The following is a 24,704-nucleotide window of genomic DNA, read 5'->3' on the forward strand; positions in this document are numbered from 1 at the left end:
ATTAAGTCTAGGATCCTTGCTGTGTCTCCACCTCTTTCTGCCACTTGTTCATACTGCAGGTACCTCAGGGTGTCACTGTGCATTCACTGGTTTTGAGCAAGCCTATGCAGATTGGAACAGCTGGTGTCTTCTTCTTACTGAGCTTGAGAAATTCCCAGAGTACTAGAGCTTCTGGTTCTTCACTTGGTTAGGCATTTACAGTTCAATTCTAGCACCATCAGTCCTGATATATCAGGCCAAGTAGCTTCAATACCCTAATTAATTTATCTAGTTTCTAAAATGTAGCAGTTACAATTTCTCACTGTCTTTGAGAGTTATACTAATGAACTCATACTCCTAGAACTACTTGGCTTTTCCAAATCATGGTTGATGTATGGTTCCTGTAAAGGCTTTATTGTGACCCCTGAAATGTCTATGGCTTCGCTGTAAATATTGCCTAGAAATGGGGCTGTTGCCATACTTACTGTAACCAAATCTTAATATGATTTGTGCAGGAGTGTCAGCACTGAAAGGGATTCAGTTGAATGGTGGATAAATTGAACTTCTCTTGCTTCTCTTCTACATATCCTCTGATGCTCTTTAAAACATGTGCTATGAATGCCAAAGATGGAATGTCAGAATACATATTAGGATGAATTCTGTCTTGCACCTTCATCTGTAATTAGTAGACCATTGGTTCTTGAACTGTGAGTTATGAATAGTCATTAGAGACGCAAATTACATTTGCCTGCTTGTTAACAGCTTTTTTTGTTACCAGGTCTTCAAAAACTTTACGTGGAAGACCAGTTTTATGATCTGCATTATAGCTGATAGGAATACTGGGGCACTGTGATATGTAATATGACTTGATCACTGAGCAAACTGTTGAGAGAGCCAGGAGCTGAACCAGAATATCTGAGTGCGAACCCTGGGCCCCGCATTCCCCCACTGCAGCTTCTCTCTCCCTTTTTAATAGAAGGTAGTTCTGATAGAGGAGGAAAAAAGCCCCAGTTTGGAAAAGGTTGAGAGACATTTTTTGAAAAAGACACCCACATAAACAGACATACAGCATTCATCAACCACTTAGGAGTAGAAAAAAATTGCAATATCCAGGTGCACAGCCCAAACTCATATCTCTTATTTATTTATACTACTGAGTGTCTGGATATCCTTGTCCGAAACCAGGCTATTAAGCACTGTCACTTGAGGCAGGCCTGTTCAGGATTAGACATTAAATTCTGATTTATTTTTTTAGAAGATTTCTGACAATGTTTCTCATTTAAAGTAATTGTCAACCCACCTGGGTTTTCAGCACAATTTACATTTCTGTTTGATTTTCTAAGAGAAATAGATATGAAATAAAGGGGCTGATTGTCTGAATCATGTTCAAGAGAAGTAATTTATTAAGCTTATAAAATTTGAATTTGGAAAGTGGTGTTACTTTCCTGTGACTAAATAATGTATTTATGTAGACAGAACCAAGCAGAAAAGCTCTCAAAATCTCAAAGCTCTCAAAACCACCTTGGGAAGACCATCATGCTGAGATACATTACAATATTAAGACCTACACTGCAGTCATAGCTTCAGCAATCTCTATCTGTTATAAATCTATCAAGAATGTAATTTTACTTCTGCCTCCTGCTTACGTACAGCAGCTACAGTGACGTTATGTTTTAGAGGAGGCTGTAGGATTTTATTTTATTTGCAACGAGCATTAAAAAATTGAATTCAGTGGAGGTGTGCCTAATGACATCTAAGAGCAAAATTACTGTAAGAGGTCATTAAGAGACAGCTACCTTGCTTGCATCCACCTTTTAGACTCTAAAGTCAGTTGTGCTTAGATGATGGGTTTGTGCCTGTAAGGGAACTGTTGGCTTGTTCACACTGTTTTCCTTTTGCACTTAACTTTTGCCAGTGGCAGCAATGACGCCAAAGTGAGTCTGGACTGAGTCCCAGAGGTCTTCTGCAGCAGTTTAGTAAATCTCTCCTGCATTAGGACATTTGAGAGAGGCTTTTGGATTTCTAGCCTCTTCAACTTTCACTTCAGTTTCAGAAAGGTTCCCCTACTCCCTATAAAGGGTTTCTGACATAGAGAAATCTGGTTTTTCCTTTGTGATCACTGATGTAAAGGATTCATGTGTCTTCCATGCCATGGCCTGTTCTTCTCTGCATGCTCCTTCAATACTCTGATCATCAACTGGGCTATAGACTCTGGCTTTCTGAAGGGTACCTTTTTATTTATAATCTCCTTTACTTACCACATATGTTTAGTCTTTTATTGTCAAGCAGGGTTTGTTTTACAAAACACCAGATATTCCTTCTCTCTGTCAATTTTCAACATAATTCTGATGAGGTAGATCAGTCTTGAAGAGTAACAAAATTGTTTAGACGAGAAGGTGTTTCCAAGCACTTTTGAGATCCTCCTTTGACAAACTGACAAAATTATAGGCTGTTAATGCTGCAAGACTGTGCATGTATGTAGAAGTGTCAAATGTCTCTTATCATCTGGGGTCTGCTGACGAGGAGCAGAACTGTGGACAAAGAGCCTCAGGTTCAAAGGTTGCTTCAGACTGGGAGGTTAGCTGGTAAACCATTTACCAATCACTGTTTCCAAAACCAGTCATAGATCCATATTTTTGTGGTCCTCCTAGAAAAAAAAGCAAAAGTCATTCCTTTTCCTGCCTGCCGTGATTATTTCACCCTCAGAGCATGGCCACAAATTGTTGATTGCTACAGGGGGGTTCAGCATGGTTCCCACACCATCCTCACACTCATTATCCCCACTCTGACTTTTTCCTCCAATTTATTTGTGAGCCAGATATCTTAATTTTGTAATCCTGATTAACCTAGTTGTTACAGTCTTTTCCTGTGCATAAGGATGTCCTTTCCCATAATTTCTCTACCAGCCCTGTTCTGAACCTGTTCCTCTTAGGAGCTGCAGGAGCTGTGTTGCTGTGAAATGGAAAGGAAGCAGTAGAGGGAAGATTCACAAATAAGGAGGGAAAAGCCACAAATAAGGAGGAACATCTTCAAAGCTAAAAACTCATTTCTGAGCAAACAGTTTTTAAGTAGGAGCTTCTTCCCTGGATTAAAAGTCACTTACTTTGCAAAATAGTTCCAGTAAGACATGAAACAATGCTGATAAGAATGAGAAGCTATTGCTTATATGCTTGCTGCCTAGAAACTGAACTCTAGTTCTCCAGTCTGACACTTAGCTTGACTTTATGTTTTGATTTGTCAAGTTACCAAATCTACTTTATTTCCACTGGTTTAAATGCTTGAAATGCCGTCTGAATGTCTGTCAAGTATAAAGTGGAGGTTAATTTGTAGAGCCCTGATTATTGCAAGGATTTGCAGAGTGCTGCCCATATACCATTAGTGGTACAGCTCAAAGTTATGTGCCAATGACTTTTGAGCAGTAATTGCATTCTTGTGCCCATGGCTGGGATGGTGACTGATGCCGTTATCAGCACCTGAGTGAACTGAGTGTGGGAACTGTAGAATGGCAAGGCACTGGTAGTAATGGAAAGATAGTGAAGAGTGGTGAAACATTTTCCATGTCATTTATGGGGTTTCTGAGCAGTTAGGGGACAAGTAAAGCCAGATATTGTTATAGAGATTATTTTTGTCTATGATTTGAAATATTCTGACTAATTAATATTTAGTCCAACAGCATGCTGCTTCTCTGATGGTACTTTGTCAAAAATCGGTACAGGATTTAACAGTTCATGGATTTGCTATTTCCCTGGACTTCCTCTCTAAACCTGGTATCTTCTGGTAACCTGATGAAGTAGAGAATCTAAAATGCAATTGGAGTGAATATAAGTTTTCTTTGCAGCAGAAGAAAACTACTGTGCCACTACTCGAATTGTGACTATATGTAAACATCAACATTAAAGCCATCTGCTGTTCTTTTGTTAAAGGGCCTTTCTATTGTCACTGAATCACAATGTGGGAGCCAAGAGAATATCTACAGACATCCCGGTTGTTTGCATACATCAGGGCTAACACATGCTAGAAAACTGAAAAATTTTATGTGCCTAAGATTTTAGATTGAAATATTTGTTAAGTAACACACACATGCATACCAAAATAAGATGGGTAAGGTTTACTAATGGTGGCTGAGATGTTGCTTTTAATTTTCTTACTTGTTCACTGTGTGATTTTAACCTTTTGGGTTTTTGAGAAGTTAAAACCGTTATTAATAAAAGACTCCTCGAAATCTTCAGGTGAAAGATACTAAGATGTGTTCTAACAATAGAGTATCTGAGATCTCACAGCTTTCTCAAGGCTACAACCTATGACCAGTTACCCTTTTTTCTACCCATATAATGTTTATGATGATATATGTTATGGCAACTACAGAAACTACTAAAAGCAGAATTTTACTGTAGATCATATGGGAAAATAAAAAAGCTCCAGATAAACAATATGCCCCTAATCTGTGTTTCTATAAAGAGAGACAAGTGACTAGTTCTTTCTGTCGAGGCATTGCTCATAGAAGGAGGTAAGGATTAGAAAGTTATTCTTTTAGTACTTTAAAAATCTGTAGTGCAGTATAAACTCAGCAAGTGCAAGGAGAGGGTGCAGTTAAATTTTTTGGAGGGAAGAACCACATGGATGTACTGACTGCAATGTTCTAAAGCAAGTATTTTATGAAGATAGACTTGTTTCAGTCATTGCATAAAAAGAAAATACAATATCATGTCTTCCTTCTGAAACAAGAAAGATACACACACACACACACAAAATATTTAATAATTAACCTGAATGGAGTACATCACCTCTCTAAGTGTATAAAATGGTGAAAAATTATGTAGGTAGCAATTCGATTTACTTCCTAATTCAGTAATTATGTCCTGGTAATTTAATATACTCTAAAAGCATTAATTAATTCTATTCCCCCCATCAGTTTGGTTGTCTTGCCCACTTCAGATCTCCATCGATTATCTTTCTAGCCATTTCAGTTTTTCTTTCTATCTGTTCTGCTTTTCCAGTGAATTCTTAGGTGGTACAGCCCTATCTTCCAGGGCTAGAAGGAGAAGCAGCAGAGAAGTTCCTTAAAAGCTGAGTGTCAAAATAAGGAAGAGTATCAAAGAAGAGCTTTTCTTCTTCTCCCTCATTCTCCTGCAAATATCAGCTCCTGAGGTTGGGTGAGAGCTCTCACCAGTCAACTCTCTTCTCCCAAATATTCCCTCAGGAGGCAAACCAAAATCTTACTTAATTATACACATAGAAAGCTTATGGAATAAGGTAAAATTCTTTGTTTATAAAATGTGAAATAAAATCTCCTATTTCTAATAGACATTATATAGCAGTTTCTAGGATAAAATACTGTCTCATCCCACTGTATGGACCTAGAATTCTGACGTCAAATGTGCTGCCACTGCTGGTTGTGCAAAATGTGCTTCCTGCACCTGTCTTGGAGAGATCGCTGTGCTTTTGCATGTTCACTGGCAGAGAGTTAAAAAAAGAAATTGCTTCAGAAGTGAATATATTTTTATGGCCCGGCTACACAATGATAATGAACTAGATTTCTTGAAAGAAGGTGGTGATTTTAAATTATCTTAATATCATGTTGCTGTAAGGTTCTTGTAAGATAAACAACATTGGACTGACCCAGTTTTACTGAATGGGATATTCTGAGGAAAATACCGCAGCTGCAACATCCTTATCATTTACCACAAGACCAGAGATATTGATCCTGCCTAAAGTCACAATTTGTGTAATTGCATTCTGCCTACTTATATTTTTCTATAAAATAAAATAGTTATGTCCTCTCTCAAACTAGAACAGTGTTGTCAGGTGACTTGTATGTGTCACACAATGACAGCTACAATTAAATTGTTGGAAAATCAGTTTCTATATATGATATGTACAGTCATGATGTATATTAATAAGGTATATTAATGGTTGATTAAAATTGCAAAGCTAAATTCTCAAATGTTAGAAAATACAGAAATTATCTGTCTGACCAATTTGAACCACCTTATGATATGATCTTATTAGCATCCTTTGCCCTCCAGAAAATTGCAATATTTTGGTTTTGTTGCCGCTGCTAAATATGTATTGCGATACTTAGTAACTGATTTTGCACATTGTTTGTGAGATGAAGCACACAGATGTATTCGAAACAGAAACCTAAAGAATGTCCAAAGTTTTCTGGGTTGTGGACATTTCTCAGGGCTGACGTCTCACCTTTTCTGAGGTCATCCAGGAGAATGCAGATCTAGGAGTTTGTGTTCATGAGGCTGGGCTCTGCCTGTAAAGTGCCTGGAGCCTTCTCAGTGATTGATGACCACTGATACAGACAGTCAGATTTACTGAAAATCTGTATACTAAAACACAGTTAGAGGACTAGACCTCTGTAGACTTTGGGGTAGGTTTCATTCCAAAAGTGTTGGGGAATTTTTTTTTTTTTCCGCATTTACAAGTAAACAAGGTAAGGTTAAACATACAATTCACCAGAGAGTTTTAGCCTTCAAAGACGGGTACTATTTGTAGAAAATAATAACATTATTGTAGTTTTTGCTTGCAGCTATTGGAAAGCTGTTCAGAACTCCAGAAAAACTGAAATGGAGCATGAAGAGAGGGGTTAATAAATAGGCTGCAAGTGAGTAGGCTTTAAACTGACAGGCAGATGCAGTTTCCGTATCAATACCCATCCCTCATGTGAACAAGCAGAGTGGATGTTGTGCATATGGGGGAAAGAGAAGATGAAGCTCTTTTGCATTTTTTGTATCGTGTTAATGAAAATAACACAATAAGTTTTCCAGGAAGCAAGTGAGTGTTCCTAAGAAGACAAAAACCAATAGCTATTGTGTTTAGGATTTCCAGAATAGTGAACAATAGGAAGAACATAAAAGTACCTTGGCTGTTTCAGTTTTATCAAATAACCAGTGTTTTTTCAGTCTTAGTGCCAAGAAAAGTATATTGGGTTTTATCAAATCTGTTCCCATTTATTGCAAACAATAAACATTCTTTACTTGACAAATATTCCTACTAAATTTCTAATAATAAAGGAATTGAAGAATATTATATAAAGCAGTTAATAGGAAATATATTTAAGTAGAATAGGATTTGAGATTATATGTGTATCTTTAAATCTAGAATGCATAGTTCTATGGTTCACACAGAGCAAAGCAAATTTTATTCTATTTGATCTCTTCCTCTTCTTCCTGTAAATATTCTTGAATATTTTATGTAATACTGAAGATATAAAGATGAAGTTTTGTTCTTAGCAATAAGTAAGAAGCAGCTGGCTGTTGGATGGCTGAGATTCAATATTCATCCAATATATTCCTAATTTAGGATTTTTAAAAAATAATCTGGAATTTATTTTTCGCTTTAATTGCATGTTGGAAAACACTAGTAAAGTGTTTCATTTGGTTAACATTGACTCCATGGTCCATATGCAATTTTACTGCTGATCGGCTTCTTCTGACTGGAGTCTGTTATTACTTGGCAGTTTTGAAACCTGCCTCCATATCTAAAAGGCTGACTGAATTTACATATGAAGTTTTATAAACCTGCCTTTGAAGATCTTGGCTCTTGTAGCTTTTAAACTCAAATGGAAATTGTTTTAGTGCTTTTGCAAGATACATAGTACTTCCATTTTTGGTAGAATATTCTTTTTCATAACATTTGGAAATTCAGGTTCCTTTATTGGCTGAACTGTGGAATCAAAATTAATGCATTCTTATATTTAAAAAAACCCTTACAAGATCATTGCACTTTTGGCAATGAAATTGTTGCTTGATAGACTTGTCTTTTTTGGAATTAGTGACTGTGCATCACTATTATCTCTTTTAAACAGAGATAAAATTTGATTAAGATGAAGGAGATTTGGAGGCATTTGCATTTTTCAGAGAGATACTCACTCCTATTTGGTCCAAGATAATGAATAATAAAAACACTATGTTGCTTGTCCATCTAGGGGTTAGGTGAAGAGTTATTAGCAATTTCTATAAATCTCTGATGAGTATGATGCTCATACAGATTCAAAGACCTTTCTCTGTGATAATAAAAGCTGCTGATGTGATGCAGAAGGAATGCATACTCTTGCTGATGGTTTTTCAGATCTGTTCTCTACAAAATTCAGTGTAGGCTTACTATGTTTGTTTGGTTGTTTTTTGAAAATCCTGAAATAAAAATGTAAAAATAGATTTGTGTGGGGCAGCTCTTCCAAACTGGTGATGTTAGCTTTACTCAACGAACCATTCTCTCTGATATTCCAGTAATCTATGCCATGGAGACTTAGGCCAAAGGTGTCTTATTTTGTGTTTATTAACCATTAACGGATTATTTTCTCCATCAAATTTGGCCTACAGCTTTCTAACATATACCAACTTCTAATGTATTCACACTTTCAGCTTTGTTTCTGCATGGTGTGAAAGAGAACCTCTTCTTGTCTGTCCTGAACCTTGCATGGGGTAGTTTCATTTGATACCATCTTGTATTAGAAAAGCGTCAGTGTTCATAGCTTATTCATCTTCTTGCTGCTCCTGATTTTGTAGCCAAGCAGACCTAGTTAGCGTAGCTGTTTCTTGTACCAAACTTGTTTCACAGTTTGGATCATCTTCCTTGTCTTTCTCTTACCCCTTTTTCATTTATTTTATACCTCTTTTTAAAATTGAAAGAACAGAATGGCACACAGTGTTCACTGTAGTGTGCCTCATGAGTTAATAAAATGTGTGATTTATGAAGATGCTTTGTCCTCCTTTCCTCTCCTAGTAATTTCTAGCATTTTATTTACTTTCTAAACTAGCTTATCTGATGTTTTTATAGTATTATTCTAACCCTAAGATCTTGTTTCTGAATTATGTCAGTTCTGAGTCCATCTATTTATGAGTATGTTGAACAGTACAGGCCCCAAGCATACTTTTGAATCTTCAAAAAGAAAGTGCTAGATGAGCAGCTGTAGAATTTGGGATGTGAGAAAGTTAACAAATGCTTTAGTGTGCATGAACCATGTGGTTTTGTTTGATTATGTCTGCATGTTTCACAGGGCAATTTTAATTCAAAAACATTACATTGATATAAAGCATATAACAAAAATATCTGTTACAGATAGAGCATGCATTCTACTGAGTAGTCCAATGAAGTAAGCCACCAATGAGAGTAACTCCAGGATGACGTTTTGCCAAATAAGTCTTGCATTTTTTCTTAATAGCAAGAATCTTCCCCTCCTCTCCTGAACAGAAGCAGTTTAGTAGTAGGAAAAATCGGTGTTGCTGAATGAAAAATGGGAGCAGCAATGCACCGGAGACTTTTGGCTTAGAAATGTAGAGGGGTTAAGTAGTAGGAGCGATGAAAGATTTATTGAACTCTCTATCTGGAAAGATTAATGGAACAGAATCAGGAGGCCTACTAGATTTTGAATGAATTAGACTTAAAGTGCTTAATCTTCAAGTACAAATTCAGTGAAAATACCACCATATTAAAAAAAAAAAGAGTCACAGATCTAAAGATCCTCTCTGTTCCTTTGAGACTGGGAAAGGACACCTGCTGATACGATCCAACATTTATATTGAAGATGCTGCTAACAAAAACTGGGAATCTAAAGTTTTAAATTTTTTGGTGTGAAAAAAGCTGAGCAAAGGCTGTGTTTCCCACTCCCCCAATCATCAGAAAGACCTGTACTGACTGCTTGCAAATGCCGGCAGTTCTCAAAGCTGGTTTTGTATTTGTTTTGTTTGGTGGTTTGGTTTGGTTTGTTGTTTTGTTTTTTTTTTTTTTTTCTTTTAATTGTTCTCTCTGTTATTTGAATAGTTTGCTTCCTCCTTCTCTGTATATCTTCTTTTCATTTTCAAACTGGGACTAGTGCTGCTTTTCCATATTGCATGAGAACTCCAGAGTAAGCCCCATCAGAAGCTGCCTTCTCCTCATAGCTCAATTCCTTGTGTGCTTTCCTTATTACTTGTTTATCCCTAGCCTCCATTTCATGATATAAGGTTTTAACTCAGCCTCAAGATGCCTGTGCTTCCTCCAGTCAGAGCCAGACTTAATCTTCCCTTTATGGTTGGAGTCCACGTGGGCTTTATCATTATATTTTTCTTGTAACCTTTCCACAAAGGAAGATTTTGTTCCACTGTAAGGTCTTATGTTGTAGTTCTAATTGGTATGGCTGATTTGATAATATCCCAGGGTTCAGGGTCATACAGTGCTAAGCACGTTGCAGAAACGTGCAGTAATGACAAAGATGGTTTCTGTTGCAATTATTACAGCCTTTCAACAGTAGGTCTCCCATATTAGGTTGAAGTTGCAATTATCTTCCCTTTTCTTACTTTTGTTTATCTAGTTATATGTCATTATTTATTGCTGTTTTGGGATGGTTTTGTGTAATTGTGAAGATCACAGGCTCAGTAATAGGATGATGTTTAATTAAAATAATTGGTGAACTTGAGCAAAACTTCCTTGGATGGTTTTTGAGAGCTACTTCTGTGATCCATCCGGCCCACCCAAATCATTAAGTTATCATTGATCATTTACAGAATGGTTGTCTACTAGAGTTTGGGACATACTTTGAAGTTTGTACTGTAAAGAAATATTTATTCCCAATTACTGACTTTTGTGGGGCACAGCAGCTATACAGTGTCACTAGTCCAGAGTTCTGTGTAAGCCCAACTGATCTGAATTTTAGGAAGGAGTGCGCTATTCCTGACACTATACTTTAAAAAATAGTTTTTCTCTCCAACTACTGATGTAAGATTCCAGATATAGGAAGAAGTCTTCAGAAAATAAACCAAGAGTTAATGCTACCTGGGTCTATCAACAGCAGCTGCTGATTGGCTGAAGTCATGTGTATGTAATACATACATTCAAGAAAAGGAGTTCACGATGTTCTTGTGTGTCTCTAGGAATCCGGAAAGACCGCAGAGGTGGGCGAATGATGAAACAAAAACGTCAAAGAGAGGAGCAGGATTCCAGGAATGGGGAAGCTTCTTCTACAGAGCTGCGAGCTCCCACCCTTTGGACAAGTCCACTGGTGGTGAAACATAGCAAGAAGAACAGTCCAGCCCTGTCCCTGACGGCAGAACAGATGGTCAGTGCCTTGCTGGAAGCTGAGCCACCTATAGTTTATTCTGAATATGACCCAAATAGACCATTCAACGAAGCCTCTATGATGACCCTGTTGACCAACCTTGCAGACAGAGAATTAGTGCACATGATCAACTGGGCAAAGAGAGTTCCAGGTAAGAAAAAAAAAAGCCCCAGTGGACTATAAAAGCCTCTATATGACAAATGAATAGAAAAAAGACACACCATTTTCACACTACATATTCCAATATCATGCAAATTTTTCACTTAAGTATAAGCACATTTAAAAAAATCACAAATTTTATGTTATCTTGGTTGATAAAAAAACTATGGTGCAATGTAGTAAGTGATTTTGAAGAAAGATTTACTCAAGAAGATATATTTCCTCACACTATAGAATGTTGGACAGTTTTTTAATTGCAAATTTTTCAGATAAAACTCAGCAAAATTAAAGGTAAAAACAGATTACCAAAAGCCAAATCTAATCAATTTGATCTAATCAAATTATGTTAATTATTTAGAGCCCTTTTAAAAAAAGGGTTACTCTCATGTCTGTAATGTAAGCCATAAGTCAGCATCACTACTGATCCCATAAGTATTAGCATTGTTTATTTAATTTCCAGGTTATATTTTTGACATAAATTACAGCTCTTGCATGAGTTTTGGGTTTGAAAAACAGAGCCAGAATAACATTTTTTAATGAGAATTTTTTCCTACTGGCACTAGGAAGTTTTTACCTTTATGATTTTGGTGCATCATAGTTGCTGAGTTATGACCCCTCTTTTCTGTAAGGGAGTTCCAGAATTGTGGGAAGTATGTAACATTTTTGATTGAATATAGGTTACACATTTATTCGTGGGGTTTAATTAATTTATATTAATGAAATGAGAGAGTAGTTTTGTAATTAAAGTTCCTAATATTTTAAAATTCCAGTCTACAAGACTACTTTTCATAAGTTAACATTTAAATGTTTATTAGAAACTTATTGCACATGCTGTACTTTTAGGTTGGTAAAAATACCCGCATACACGTCAATTTATATTTTATAATTCAGTGGGATTCTGATCTCTTAAATTTTTACTGTAGCCATTTATTTCATTAAAACAATGTAGCTGCTTTATGAAGGGATGTTAGAGAGCACTACCACAACTCTCACTCACATAGTGCGTTACCTCAACAACATTACACCCGGGTTATGCCATTTTTCTGTTTTCCTTCATTTAAACTTGGCAAGACTCTTCCTGGTAAATCAATAACCCATAAAATCTGAGTCTTTTCCAGTCCTCATGGGTTCCCTTTTTACCACTTTTCACATGTCACTTTGTGGGCTCCAGCTATGATCAATGAGAACCTGTGTGTGTTTCATTTCTCATCGTATCTTATAAGAAATCACCTGAGAATTTTATTCTTGACAAAGTCACAGTGGTTAAGGCCTGATCCACAGTCTGTTCAAGTGAAGGGTAGGTTCTTCTGTTAATTTAGGTATGATTTGATTCATGACTTTACAAAATGCTTTTGAAAAATGAACATATGTCCATCGTGTTAAAGCTATTCACAATCAAAGTAGATAAATTCAAATGACTTTTCTACTGATTTTAGTGATATAATTAGTCTAACTCTGTTAAAATCCATTAATTTACATTTAACATGAATATACCACATTCTAAATTCATTATGTTGTCTAACTGGAAACATTTGTCTTCTATCACATTTGATTTTGATAGTTAATGGAATTAATGAAAATGTGTTTAGATACAAAACAACACTGTTAGGGAACTAAGATCTGGTTTTTATTCCAAAATCTCTCTAAAACTGCTTGTCACAAGATGATTACATGTGGTGAAGATAAAAAAACTGCCTGGTTTACAAATATACCCTTTATTTCAGACACAAGCTTCTGAAATTTGAAAATTAAATGAATAAGGTTATCAAGTATTTGTGTATATCCAATGTATTTTACATTTAAATAAATGTGTGTTAACAGCCAAAATAGCTCCTAAGGAGAAACTAAGCCAAATCAACTCTATGTATCTGCATTAATAAATACTCTTTATTTATTTTTGAATAAGGTTTGATATAAAACTGATGAACTTTGGTTAAAAACACCCCCAAAAGTTCCTTCCCAGTCATAGTTTGATCTCTTAGGCACTGTACAAACAATTATACCAAAGGAAAGTCCTAAAGCAGGAGATATACAATATGAATAGTCTGGGGATTCTGAAAGTGCTGGACACCTAGCTGGTTCTTGGTGTTGTGACTTGAAGGATGGTATGCATGACCAAAAGCAGAAATTAAAGTATTTTAGAAAGTTGATTTAAAAGAATTCAGGCTCAGTTGTTTACCTACCTCTAAAATTAGGTCCTCTGAGAGTAAGATTTTTAAATCTTTTGGATCTCTCATCTGGTCCCTAGAAAAGGTTGAGTGTTCTTAGCTGCTGATATTAAATCTTAGAAGTACTGATCACCTTTCAAATTTAGGGCCTTTGCTTGGACTGTTTGACTAAGTTTCCTTCTGCTGAAATGTACTGGCAATAAATGTACATTAAGAGAAATGTGTCTGGCAATATAAGTTGTATTTTCACCTCCACCGCATGTTGCCTTTGAATGCTCCATTATTACTAGGAATTATGTAATACTGCTTAATTAGAGAGGATTTCTGTATACTTTATGCATAAGCAGAGAAACTGAATAACTTTTTTCTGTTAGATGAAGTATTTTGTGCAACAGCATTGTGGGATTCCACTCAGTTATTTTCTCATCTAATTTACTAAGGTTTCAAGCTTCAGAATCAGGAGTAAAAAAATCTTTTTCTAAAAAGCAAATGTGCCTTTTACTAGTAGCCAAAAGCAGCTGCAGGAAACAGCCTCCCCTATGCACACCTCTCAAGCCTTGGAAGAATTGCACAGGTTCATTTAGCTAAATGCAGGCACTTAGCTGACAGAAAGCAAGGAGTGAAGTCAATACAAGTGGCTGGGTTGAAAGCATATTTGTTGAAGAAGGAAGAAATTGATATTAACAGAGAAGAAATGCAATGAAGATGCAGCTTACAAATAAGTGTAAGGACTTTCAGGGACATGTTTGGAGTTTATTTTGCTGTGTAGGCTTTAAAGAAGAGGGAGTGTGTCAAAGCAACTAGTAAAGGCATTGCTTTGGTCAGCCAGTCTTTTTGATGATGTAAATGGCATGGAAGAAGAAACAGCAGATTAGAAGATGTGCTGGATAGAAATGAATCTATTCAACAAAAAGGAGCAATGAAAATTAATTTATGAGGAACTGTGTAGTATAATGTAGGCAGAGATTTGTTACAAAGACATGCTGAGAACAATCTCCGAAATGAGGTATTTTTGCAGGCATGCCCTGGTTCAGAAGGTGAGAACTGGTCTAAATGTTTATTGCAACTTATTCAGCATTATTTCAGACTTGCTTAAATTGACTCTGCGGTCTTGGTGGTGTTAACAAGTCACTGGGGAAAAGAGAATTTGTGGCAGCTTCTTGTGTATAACCTTTAAAAATGATCTTCAATATTTAAGTACAACATTATTGTTAACTGAGGTCATAACAAAGTTCTCCCATGACAATGCAATTCATAAGATGCCAAGTGCATAAAAGCTTGTTTTATTTCCTTTGAAACCTTGGCCACTGATACAAGTGGGTTTGCCAGATTACATGAACAAAAATCTTGTACAGTGTCCTATGACATATACAAAAAATTCAGATGCCCCACAGGACTTGCTCTTTCCATGGCCTAATGGGAATTTTGGCTTAAGTCCTCCCAGATGGCCTCTGTAAGACACCAGTGGTGCCTTCTGATTATCCCAGACAGCTGGAATAGCAAGCAGCTGCACAGAAGGTGGGTGCAAACTTTACATACACATTGAGTCTTTTACCATCTAATTGGGACAAACCACTAAAAATCACATGTAGGTAAGGTATCAGCACAAATGGATAAATGTTATGCTCATTTCTGAATCACATATTCCTGAAAGATATGCCTTTCTCTTTTTACGTAACATCTTGGGGATATAGTACTACCTTCAGTCTCATAGAATGAGGTTTTATAGTTTAATGAATTTTCATCATGGTCTTTGATGCAATTAGCAAAACCATTACTTTGTTTTCCTACAGAAATACTAATATGTCAAAGGAATCAACTTATTGTATTTCATTATTCACTTACTACGTATATCATTTAACATCTATATTTGGAGTACTGTATTCTCCAAAGGAAGTTGGTACTTTCAGTGTAGTCGTCAATAATATTTTTGTGCAGAAGTTTTTGAGATGGTAAGAGACATTTTGAGTTTATACAGTGAGCTCATGGTAGAGAGTGTAGCTTTAAGGAAATTTTGTCTCAAGGGTGAAATCTTTGGCACTGCTGCTACAATCTTGTATAACTATTTACTACAAGTACAGTAGCTGTACAACTTAATAGCCCTAAAATGGTATGCTGGGCATACAAGCTTTGAAGTTTTGAGGTGATTCACGGTGCTGTACTTATTTTATGGCTTCATGAACCGAGGAGATAAACATTTTGGCTCTGATTTTTTTTATTTCAAAGCCATAGAAGTTGCTATTTTCTTAAGATATTGTTTTCCTATTTGACCTTCTAAACCGCTCTGTTTGTTAAATTAGGAACAGTGTGTAAAGAGGCCAACAATAGCCACAGTTTTCAGTGACACCAAACCTTGGAAAAAAAAAAAGTCATCTTGCAGTGGAAGGAAAGAAGTCTTATACAAGAGCAGTGTGTATTCATAACCCTTTAGGTGCAGGACAGTTTACAGAGATTCTAAATCTAGTGATCCTCCTGGCAATAATTTACACAGCTTAGAAAAAGGAATGGCTTGAAATTCCTGTAATAATTTTCAATAAACCTTCCAAAATACCTGCTCTGGAGTTTCTCCTCCCTTGACTAGTGGGCTTGCTGTGGAGATTTGTAAAATGTTATTAAAAAAACCACCCCTCTGCTTATCTGTTTAATCTGTTGAAGTGATACTCTGACTGCTCCCCTGACTTCATAGAGGGAAAACAGAGAAAGCAAATAGATCTGTAACCAAAAAAGAAATTATATCAAGCATCTGGATCTTACTCTGACTCAGTCCTGGGCCTCTTACTCATTCCCAGGGCTCATGCTGGAGGACAGTAATTTGTTGCGGGGCTCTTTGAAGCACAAGGGTCTGGTTGTTGCCTGTTCCCACTGCCACAGCAAGAGCCTTGGGGTGTTGTCTACTCGCTATCCCTGTCCCATTTCCTCTTCCAAGCCATAGTCTTTGAGCTTCATGCCCCACTCTTTCCCCAGGAATTTCCTGGCAGTGGGGATTACAAGAATATACTCAAACTGCGTCGCTTCATCTGCATAAATTTTCAAATAAGGAAAACAGTTAGGAAAGGAAAAGTAGTTAGAGAACCACTTTGAATCTTTCTTTAGAGAACCTTTGAATGAGCTCAGATATATACCCTGGCAACATTTCCTTTTTTATTTTTTTCATTTTTACTAGTTCGGGTTTTTTTACAAACTTGTAAAGTAATTCTGTAGCTTTCCAGATTTTATTTCTTTGTCCAGAAGAAAGAGATTCTGAAGAACAAGTCAGGTGTTGATGCTGTTATGTGAGTGCATCTGCTTGTATCTCTTTTTAGCAACATTCTGTGGCCAGAATTAAAAGCTCTACTTCATATGTGAGATGATACTTCATTCAAAAGCGTGATAAATGTCAGTAATTCTTTCTAATATCACAAAAATCCAGTGTTAGAGTAATTCATAGAGAATGCTATATTGTCTTCTCATTCTCAGAGGTAGTTACTTTGCGTAGAGAGGTGATTGCCAAAAGCTATTGAGTCAAGCATGTTATCCAACCGTCTAGCCTCCTTGAATTTAGGAAAGCTGCAGTAAGATACAAATTTATAAACAAATATAGAATGAAAGTGACTGTCTTTTACTTATGTTGCATAACTGCAGTTGTTTTCTGTGCACAGAACCAAAAAATGGCTGTGCCTTTCTTTTAAGCAAATGAGTTTCTGTTAAATTGGAGGTGAATGTGTGTAACATGCTGTGAAAATTCACTTTTTTTTTTCTTCAGATAAAGTGTGTTTTGTATATTTAGAAAAAAGGAAATATAGCTAACAACATTTTCATAATGCTTGTCCAATAAATCATTAACAGTTTTGTTTTCCCAGAGAGCTCTTGGTTCTGTTTTGTGTTTGTGGAAGTGAATAGTTTGAAAAACAATTAATACAGACATCCAAAGCCATCCATTTATTATCTCAGCACAATGATTATCTTCTTCTCTACATGATTTTTTAAAGCAACCTTCTTTAGAGCTGTGAACCTCAAATACATCTCTCCATCTAAATATCCCTGAAGAGAGTATGTGCTGAAATTTAAGTTTAAATCCGAAGACAAACTTAGCCTGTAAATCTCTGTTTCTACAAGTATGTACATATCCAAATACATTCATTAAGATTATGGAACTGCTCCACATATGTAAAGTTTCTTATGTACACAGTGGTTTTAAAATCAAGACCCAAAGTGCTATTACAAGGCCGACTCTGTTCAGAACTTCCCAGAGTAAGAAATATTTGAATTCCAACATTTTGAATTTTGGGGCTTTGCAGCAAGCTGTCTCAAAGAACAAATATCTTCAGTAACCAAAACTGACTTACTCTAAGTAATCTTGTTTATCTGTTTGTCATAAGATGACAGATGAGAAATAACACCCAACAGGTAAGGAAATAACATTCTTTTAGCAAGAACTGCTTACATATTGGAGTTCATTGGGCATTCATTAACTCAAGATCATTTGATAATAAATGTTTGAAGATTAAATTCTAAAGATTAAATTTGGTCTTGGCAAACAAAGAGGCAAAAATGAGCATCCACAGTAATAATTTTTATACTTTTAGCCAAAGCTTAAGGAAATTAAATACTTAAACTGTAATATTTTATTTCTAAAAGAAATGATCCTTTCATGAAAATATTTCACGCTATTTTTCTTTGGCTGATAAGTAATTTACACTCTTGGATGAACATATCTATCTTAGAGTCTTCAGCTATGCTGAACCCTGGAGCTTTCCAAGAAACGCTCGTTAATTTCCACTCTAAGTAAACAGTAAGTAATGATCCCTCCTGATTTATTTATTTCTTAAAATAATTTACAAAAAGAATATGTGATTGTTGGAAAGCACTGATGCGATATGTATGTGCATGCACACATATCCATTGTTCCCTGTTCACATAATTCACATAAATTGGCCTTTTTTACTTGATGTTTAATAACTTCAGCCCAATTCTTTTAGTTTCTCTCCAGTACTACATCTGTGAGCACAATCAGCTGTAATTCCAGTTTAGAGGTTATTTTAATATCATCTGTATTAGTTTTCTGTTCAAGTGAGTCATTCACTAAAGTCTCACATTAGATATATAGGAGTTTTTAAGATACATAGAAATAATTAGGAAAGATATATTGCAGATTCTTCTGGATAGACTCTTATCCTGTCTGTATCACTGCAGTGGTGCATTATATGACACATCTGTTACGCAGCTCATTTATTTTCTTTGATTATCTCTCCAGGAAATGAACTATGTGTATAGAGAGTATGTTGTTTTGTCTGTGTTAGATATGGACTGCTGCGAATTTAAGCTAGTGAAAGCAAGTTAAAGCATATGAGAAATCTGCGATTACCTTGTGCCTCCAGAAGTTCATTGTCAGCTAAGAGTGGCCATAAAAAAATACTGTCTCCTGTCTTCCTTATGGAAAGTTCTGTTCCTTCTAAGAAGCATAGCTGTCCACCATGGTCTTCAAGCAGGGAGATAGAAATGCATTATTTATCAGTGCAGATCAGTGCAGACTCTGGGTCTAGACCTAAAGTTTCTTAGGCCTCTTGAAAAGAGGAGTTCTGGAAACGGGAGGGAGGAATCAAGATCTTGACTTAGACTCAGAGTCCTGCTCCCTTTCCCCACCTGAGAGGGGCACTGCTCAGGATGTTGGGGGTACCCAGCAGTTCTCCCGGGTATCTGGTATTCCCTGTGAGCAGACTGACCTCAGAAAAAGAAAATGCATGTTGGCAGAGATTTCTGTGATTTTTGTCTCTGCAGCTTGAGATTTTTGGTTTGGAGTTTGTCAGTTAATCCAGTAGGAAGTCATGAGACCCAGAATCAAGGATAATATATAGACAAGGGGACAAGTACCGTTCAAAATCTCACTTAGACTCTAAAAAAAATATGTTGTGTTCCCTGTTAAATTACATTCTGGAGTGTCTGAGGTGATTTAGAGAATTAAAATTAAAGAAATCTTGTTTTACTTGATTCACAAAAATAGGGAATGTGGCATACTAGGTTAATTAAAAATTTTCCAGACAATATTGAATCTTATCAATAGCCTAATAATGAAGTACCTTCTGCAACAGCTGCTGTCCCTCAGAAAACATGGCTGCAAATAAAGAAGTGGCTATACAGGGTGCTGACAAGTGAGCCAAGTATTTACTATAACATTGAAGAGCCTCTTACTGGGTATGTTCATTGTATTAGAAATGACTGACCAGAATAAAGCTAAAATCAGAATATTGCCGTAGTAATATAAATTAATATAGTAGTATTGCATGTCTGACCTATTTCAGAAATCTCTTTTGATTGCTACAAAGGTAGTATTTGTAGCAATACGTGAGTTTCACATACGTTTGTAGGACATACCTTTTGGGGTTGTAGTTTCACAAGTATTTCTTCCAGTTGTAATGCCAGCTAGAGCAGTACCTACCTTTCTGCTTCCCCCTGGGTTGGGGCAGCTGTGCAAGTAGCAGGATTGATCTGGGTTAAAAATAAAACCTTTTTGTATGTGTGTTTTGTGTTGGCTATGACTTGTGTGAGTTCCCTAGTCCAGTTCACTGCAATAGTTGAACCAGCTGAAATGTGAGGGTGACAGTATACTGGGAATGAACAGCCGAGTATAAATATGAGAGTGCTAGAAAGAAATACTCGTGTATCTGTACTGTCAATAGTAACATACAGCTCTAACTCAAACCTTTTTCTAATTTAATTTCTCTTTATTTCTACTTCAACAGAGAGGTCTTTTCCAATCTCTCCTGTACAAAAGGCACAAATCTTCTAGTTACTGGTGCCATTTACAGCCTTTATTCTCTTTTCTGAAGTAGATGTTGTACAGCTTCTACTTTGTATATTTCTGCTTGATCTGTAATATGTTCTGTAATGTTATGCCAGAGCTGTGAGGGGCTGGAGAGTCAAAGGGCAGAGGAAGCATTGTAATTTCCCCCTCACTCAAGATGCAGCCTAGTTCATAGAGGGTCTGTAGTTTGCTTCCATTCCTGGGGTACAAGAGACTTTACTGCCCAAGGAGGCAAAGCTTGGCTGTTCATTTACCTGTGCTATTCAGAAGATAGAGGAACCCTGAGGCTTTCTTTTTGCTGAGTTAGCTTGTGATTGGTTGGTTATTCTAGTGCATATTTTTCAGAAGTTCTGTCTATGTCTTTCAGGAAGGCAGCAGATTCTTTGGGGAATTCTTTGGGCCATGTTTGCACTTTACAGGTAGTAAATAGTGACCTGAAGCAACAGAAGCATGTGGCAGACTTTTTGGAATCAGCAGCTGATTTTTATTATTCTTCTGCAGGGTGGGATTTTGCAAGGTCTGTGGAAAAGGAAAGCTCTAGTATATTTTATTCAGCAATGTTGGAATTAAACACTGGTATTAAGGGGTTAATGTCTCACACATTTTAAAAGCAGTATATATTGATAGGTTCTCAGCTGACAGAGAAGAGCTGCCCATGAAAACCTAGCATATTTATCAATGCTACCTGTGACTTCATTTTTTTTCCTACTTGGTATTCATATAAATACAGCTATGGAGAATCATTGGCTCTGATATGAATACCAAATACACTGTTTTTCCCCTCGGGTATATATGTAGGATTATGTCCTTTTACACTGGGCCTTTTGGGAAGAATGTTGCTTTACCACTGGGAAACGCTAATTTTGCTCCTGGCTATGCGAATGCCTGCCTGTGTTAGTTTTGTGTAACTCTCTTATAATGTGCTACAGTGTATCCATCCCTAAAGTGCTATCTCAGGACTTTATCTGCTTCATGGGAAAGCTGTGAAGCACGCTAAATATCCCTGTTGTGAAACAAAAAAACCCTAATTTGAAGATAATATGAATTAAATCTGCTATTTTTTAAATAATGCTCATATGCTCCTGTTTTATGCCTCTCTTCCCAAAAATGTGGCTTATATCTTGCAGAAGTTTTACATGCTACTTTGTCCAAGTGTTATGCAAAGCTATCCTGAGAAGTGATCTTTGGTACTGCTAAGTATGTCTAAGGAAAAACTAATTATAACTAAGTCTGCAATAATGTAGTATATTAAAATACATAATTTATTTGAAATCAATTATGTTTCTCAACTCTCTCTATTTTTGTACCTTTGTTCCACTCCATGCATTTTTTTTTTTTTGTTTGAAGGGGCCACTTCTAATCAAGTGTTCGAGAAAGATCCTGACACTTGAATGAGACACTGCCAGGCTGCATAAATGCATTTCCCTTACTGTCTTATTTCAGCAGACAGTTCAGTCAGAGTGCTCTTTTCTTTAAACTCCAGATGAGGCTTTTTGTACCTTCTTTATCAGTGCTAGGGCTTCTGAGAGATTTTGGTAAAACTCCATCACTGCAGTCTGATGAATTCTGATCTGCTCTTCTTCAGCTGACAGTGAATAATTGTTATCAGCTTTCCTAGGAGATATTTATTTCCAAGTAATTTGTGGAGTAACTTTTAAAGTGCTGATTTCAAGTAGGTGGGAGACAGAGGAACCAGCTTGTCAGAAACTGATCTCAAATAATTCAGTAATGGGATGTCAAAAGCAGTTCAGTATAATACTGATGAACTGATTTCCCCCTTCTTAGCAAGCTGCCAGCCTGACACTGTGTCTCTTGGCTTCTGAGTCTCTCAGCAGATAGATAATACCTGATGTTGGTAGGGGTAGGACTATATGTAGGTGTGCTTGTAGATGCTTTTAAACATACATGAGCTGTAGAAATATATAACAAGAACACAAGAACCTTCTGGATATCATCAAATGTGGGTAACATCATTTGGGTAGCAGTAAGATGATATTTGCTGCCTCAGGGCTTCTACACCAAACACAATTGTTCTACCTCTGAGGACAGGACCCTTCAGCCTGGAAGTCTTCTATATATGAACCAAATTGTGCCTTGAGGGTCAGTATGGTGATGCTATTCATAAAATGGTCTCCTAGTCTATGTCTGAACTGTGTGAAGTAGCTCTATTTCCTGATCCAAGCTAAAGGTTTAATTCTCATCCATGAGGAGTCTGTCAAAATTGCATTTGCTATACAGGTGAAAGAAAAAAGAAAAACAAAATCAAATTTTCTCTGTAAATGACAAAGATCAAAACTAATACTTTTTTACCATTTTGAAAAAATACCAATTTATAATTCCAGGGGAAATTTGCTGAATTTTAAGTTACACATTTTTCTTCTAATCTTTAATTTCTGCTGTTGTACTTATTAGAAGATGTTACTATGATTTTTTTAATGCAATGGAATCCCATGCAACTTTCTGGTCCTGATGAAAGATGACAAATAGGTTTTATACGTCCAGATACTTTGTATGAGCTTGTACACTGTTCCAAAGCTTTTCCAGATGTCTCCATCAGAGTTGTGTGAATAATTAATTTTTTCGTTTCGTGGCAGATCCAAACATTAAAAAATCATTTTCACTTAATACAAAATGACACTTTTGGAACTTTTTGACTGATAATAACTTTTTCAGGTGAAATGAAACATTTTATTCAATATCAAAGAATAGACCAGTAAGATTTCGTATATTTTAGTCATCTGTTTAAAATGAAAAGACGACAAATTTGGAAAAAAGAGTCCTAGATTTCTAGAAGTTTAGGTAGCTTTTACAATGCTGAGTAGGAATAGGTGCCTGGTGGAGTGCTGAAAAGCTGAAAGATGAGGTAGCTGAGAGGGACACTCTGTGTTCCCTGATAGAAACCAGCCTGGTTTTATTTGTTTATATTCATTTTGTGAAATCTGACATGTTCTCCAGAGTGTTTTATACTCATCGACCTGTCACTTTCCAATATCAAATGCTTTGTCAGAGGGCTTTCAACCAGCTCTAGCGTCAGCATATGTCTCAGCAGGTGGTATAGGAGCTTCAGTACAAGGTGGTGGTTCTCCAAGTGCAACACCCATGTTTTGTATGCACACCTGAGCCTGGTCCATGCAACGTGAAGCAGTTTCCTGAGGTGCCGAAGGCTTTGCAGATGCAAGGTGCCTTGGATTTGTTATCCATTGAAGGAGGGTGTGCAAGAAAAGGGGCTTAAGTGAATGATGTGTTTTCTGGAAACATGCTGCTTGCTAACTTACTAGGTTTCCCTGGACAAGAAAATGAATATAAATGGACAGCTGCATTCCAGTGTCTTGCTTTCCCTGTAATGTATTCCTTTGCTCTGTCATATGATGACACTCCCACACAGCTGCTAAAATGCTCTTGTTGTTGTAGTGGTTAAAGGAAATTGCTGCAATTAATTTTGCTGTCTTTCTTCCCTTTGATGTATTATTACAATTTCTTGGATAATTTTTCAGAGATTGGGTTCTGTTCAAGACTAGTCATGTAGGAGTGAAAAGAATAGGAGGGAAAATAAATATTTGAGCCTTATATATATATGCTTATTCTTCTGTTTTGGTATAGGTACAAAACAATACATATACAACACACAAAACAATACATATACATACATAGTTTCTGTTACTCACATACAAGTGCAATAGACAAAAATAAGACTTCTCCAAAAGTGAATAATATGAAGAAATAAAATGGATGCAGGTGCCTTAGTCAAGCTAGTTTTATTTCCTAATGACTATAATGAATGACCAGACCATGAACTCTGAGGTTTTGCTTCATTTCTTGGGTACAGCACATTATGTTCTAAGCAATTTCTATTTGTAATGTTGAAGCAGTTTTAATCTTCAAGTTCATTACAGGATTGACAGTTTTTCCCTCATCTTCTTGGGTTGCAAAATCCTCTTTTCTGTTAGTTCCAGATGCTGCTGAAGTGAATGTTAATTGGTTCAGTGGTGAGTACAGTAGATCCTGGGATGGAATAGACTGTGGAGCAGAAAGCTTAGTGCTTTGTTCACTGGATTTTATGAATGAAGAAGAGGAGAGGGTAGCCCTCCCAATTTCATCACATGGAAGTTGTTACAGTCAAAAAAGGTGTTAAATTCAAAAGTGACATTTCTCAAGCTTCCAGGCATGGGTGGAGACATAAATTGAAGTGGTGAAACTTTAATTCTTAAATTATTGGAAATAATCAGAAGTATAAACCCAGGATTTTAGGGACATTCAGAAAGAATAAGGTTAATAATCATTAATTTCAGCCTCTAATTACTTCAATAAATAAAAAAATGTTAGTTGAGAAGAGTGACTGAAGCTGGTCACTATCTGAATTACCTTGCAAAGGTAATTATATCTGTTTTCCAAGATGTTCTTGTCTGTGTTATGACAACCTTCAGGTCTTTCATATAGCTCTTATAATTAATGGAACAAAAAGGATAAAAAATGGAACAATGGAGATATTTTTATACCATAACATTTGTGGAAAAAATGAGGTGCAGAGAAGTAGAAGTGAGCTCCCTGTGGTAGAGTAGGGCTTCAGGCTCAC

The 24,704-nt window shown here is 36.4% G+C and overlaps 1 protein-coding gene across 1 annotated transcript in view; it reads left to right on the forward strand.

The window, feature by feature from the left end:
• The window catches only part of ESR1 (estrogen receptor 1), a 159,558-nt gene that overhangs the window by 95,935 nt on the left and 38,919 nt on the right, over nt 1-24,704 (forward strand). Inside the window, 1 exon segment of the mRNA XM_074818769.1 lies at nt 10,839-11,174. Coding sequence (XP_074674870.1) covers nt 10,839-11,174 — 336 coding nt within the window.

This window comes from Strix aluco, chromosome 3 (assembly GCF_031877795.1).
Source record: "Strix aluco isolate bStrAlu1 chromosome 3, bStrAlu1.hap1, whole genome shotgun sequence".
Lineage (NCBI taxonomy): Eukaryota > Metazoa > Chordata > Aves > Strigiformes > Strigidae > Strix > Strix aluco.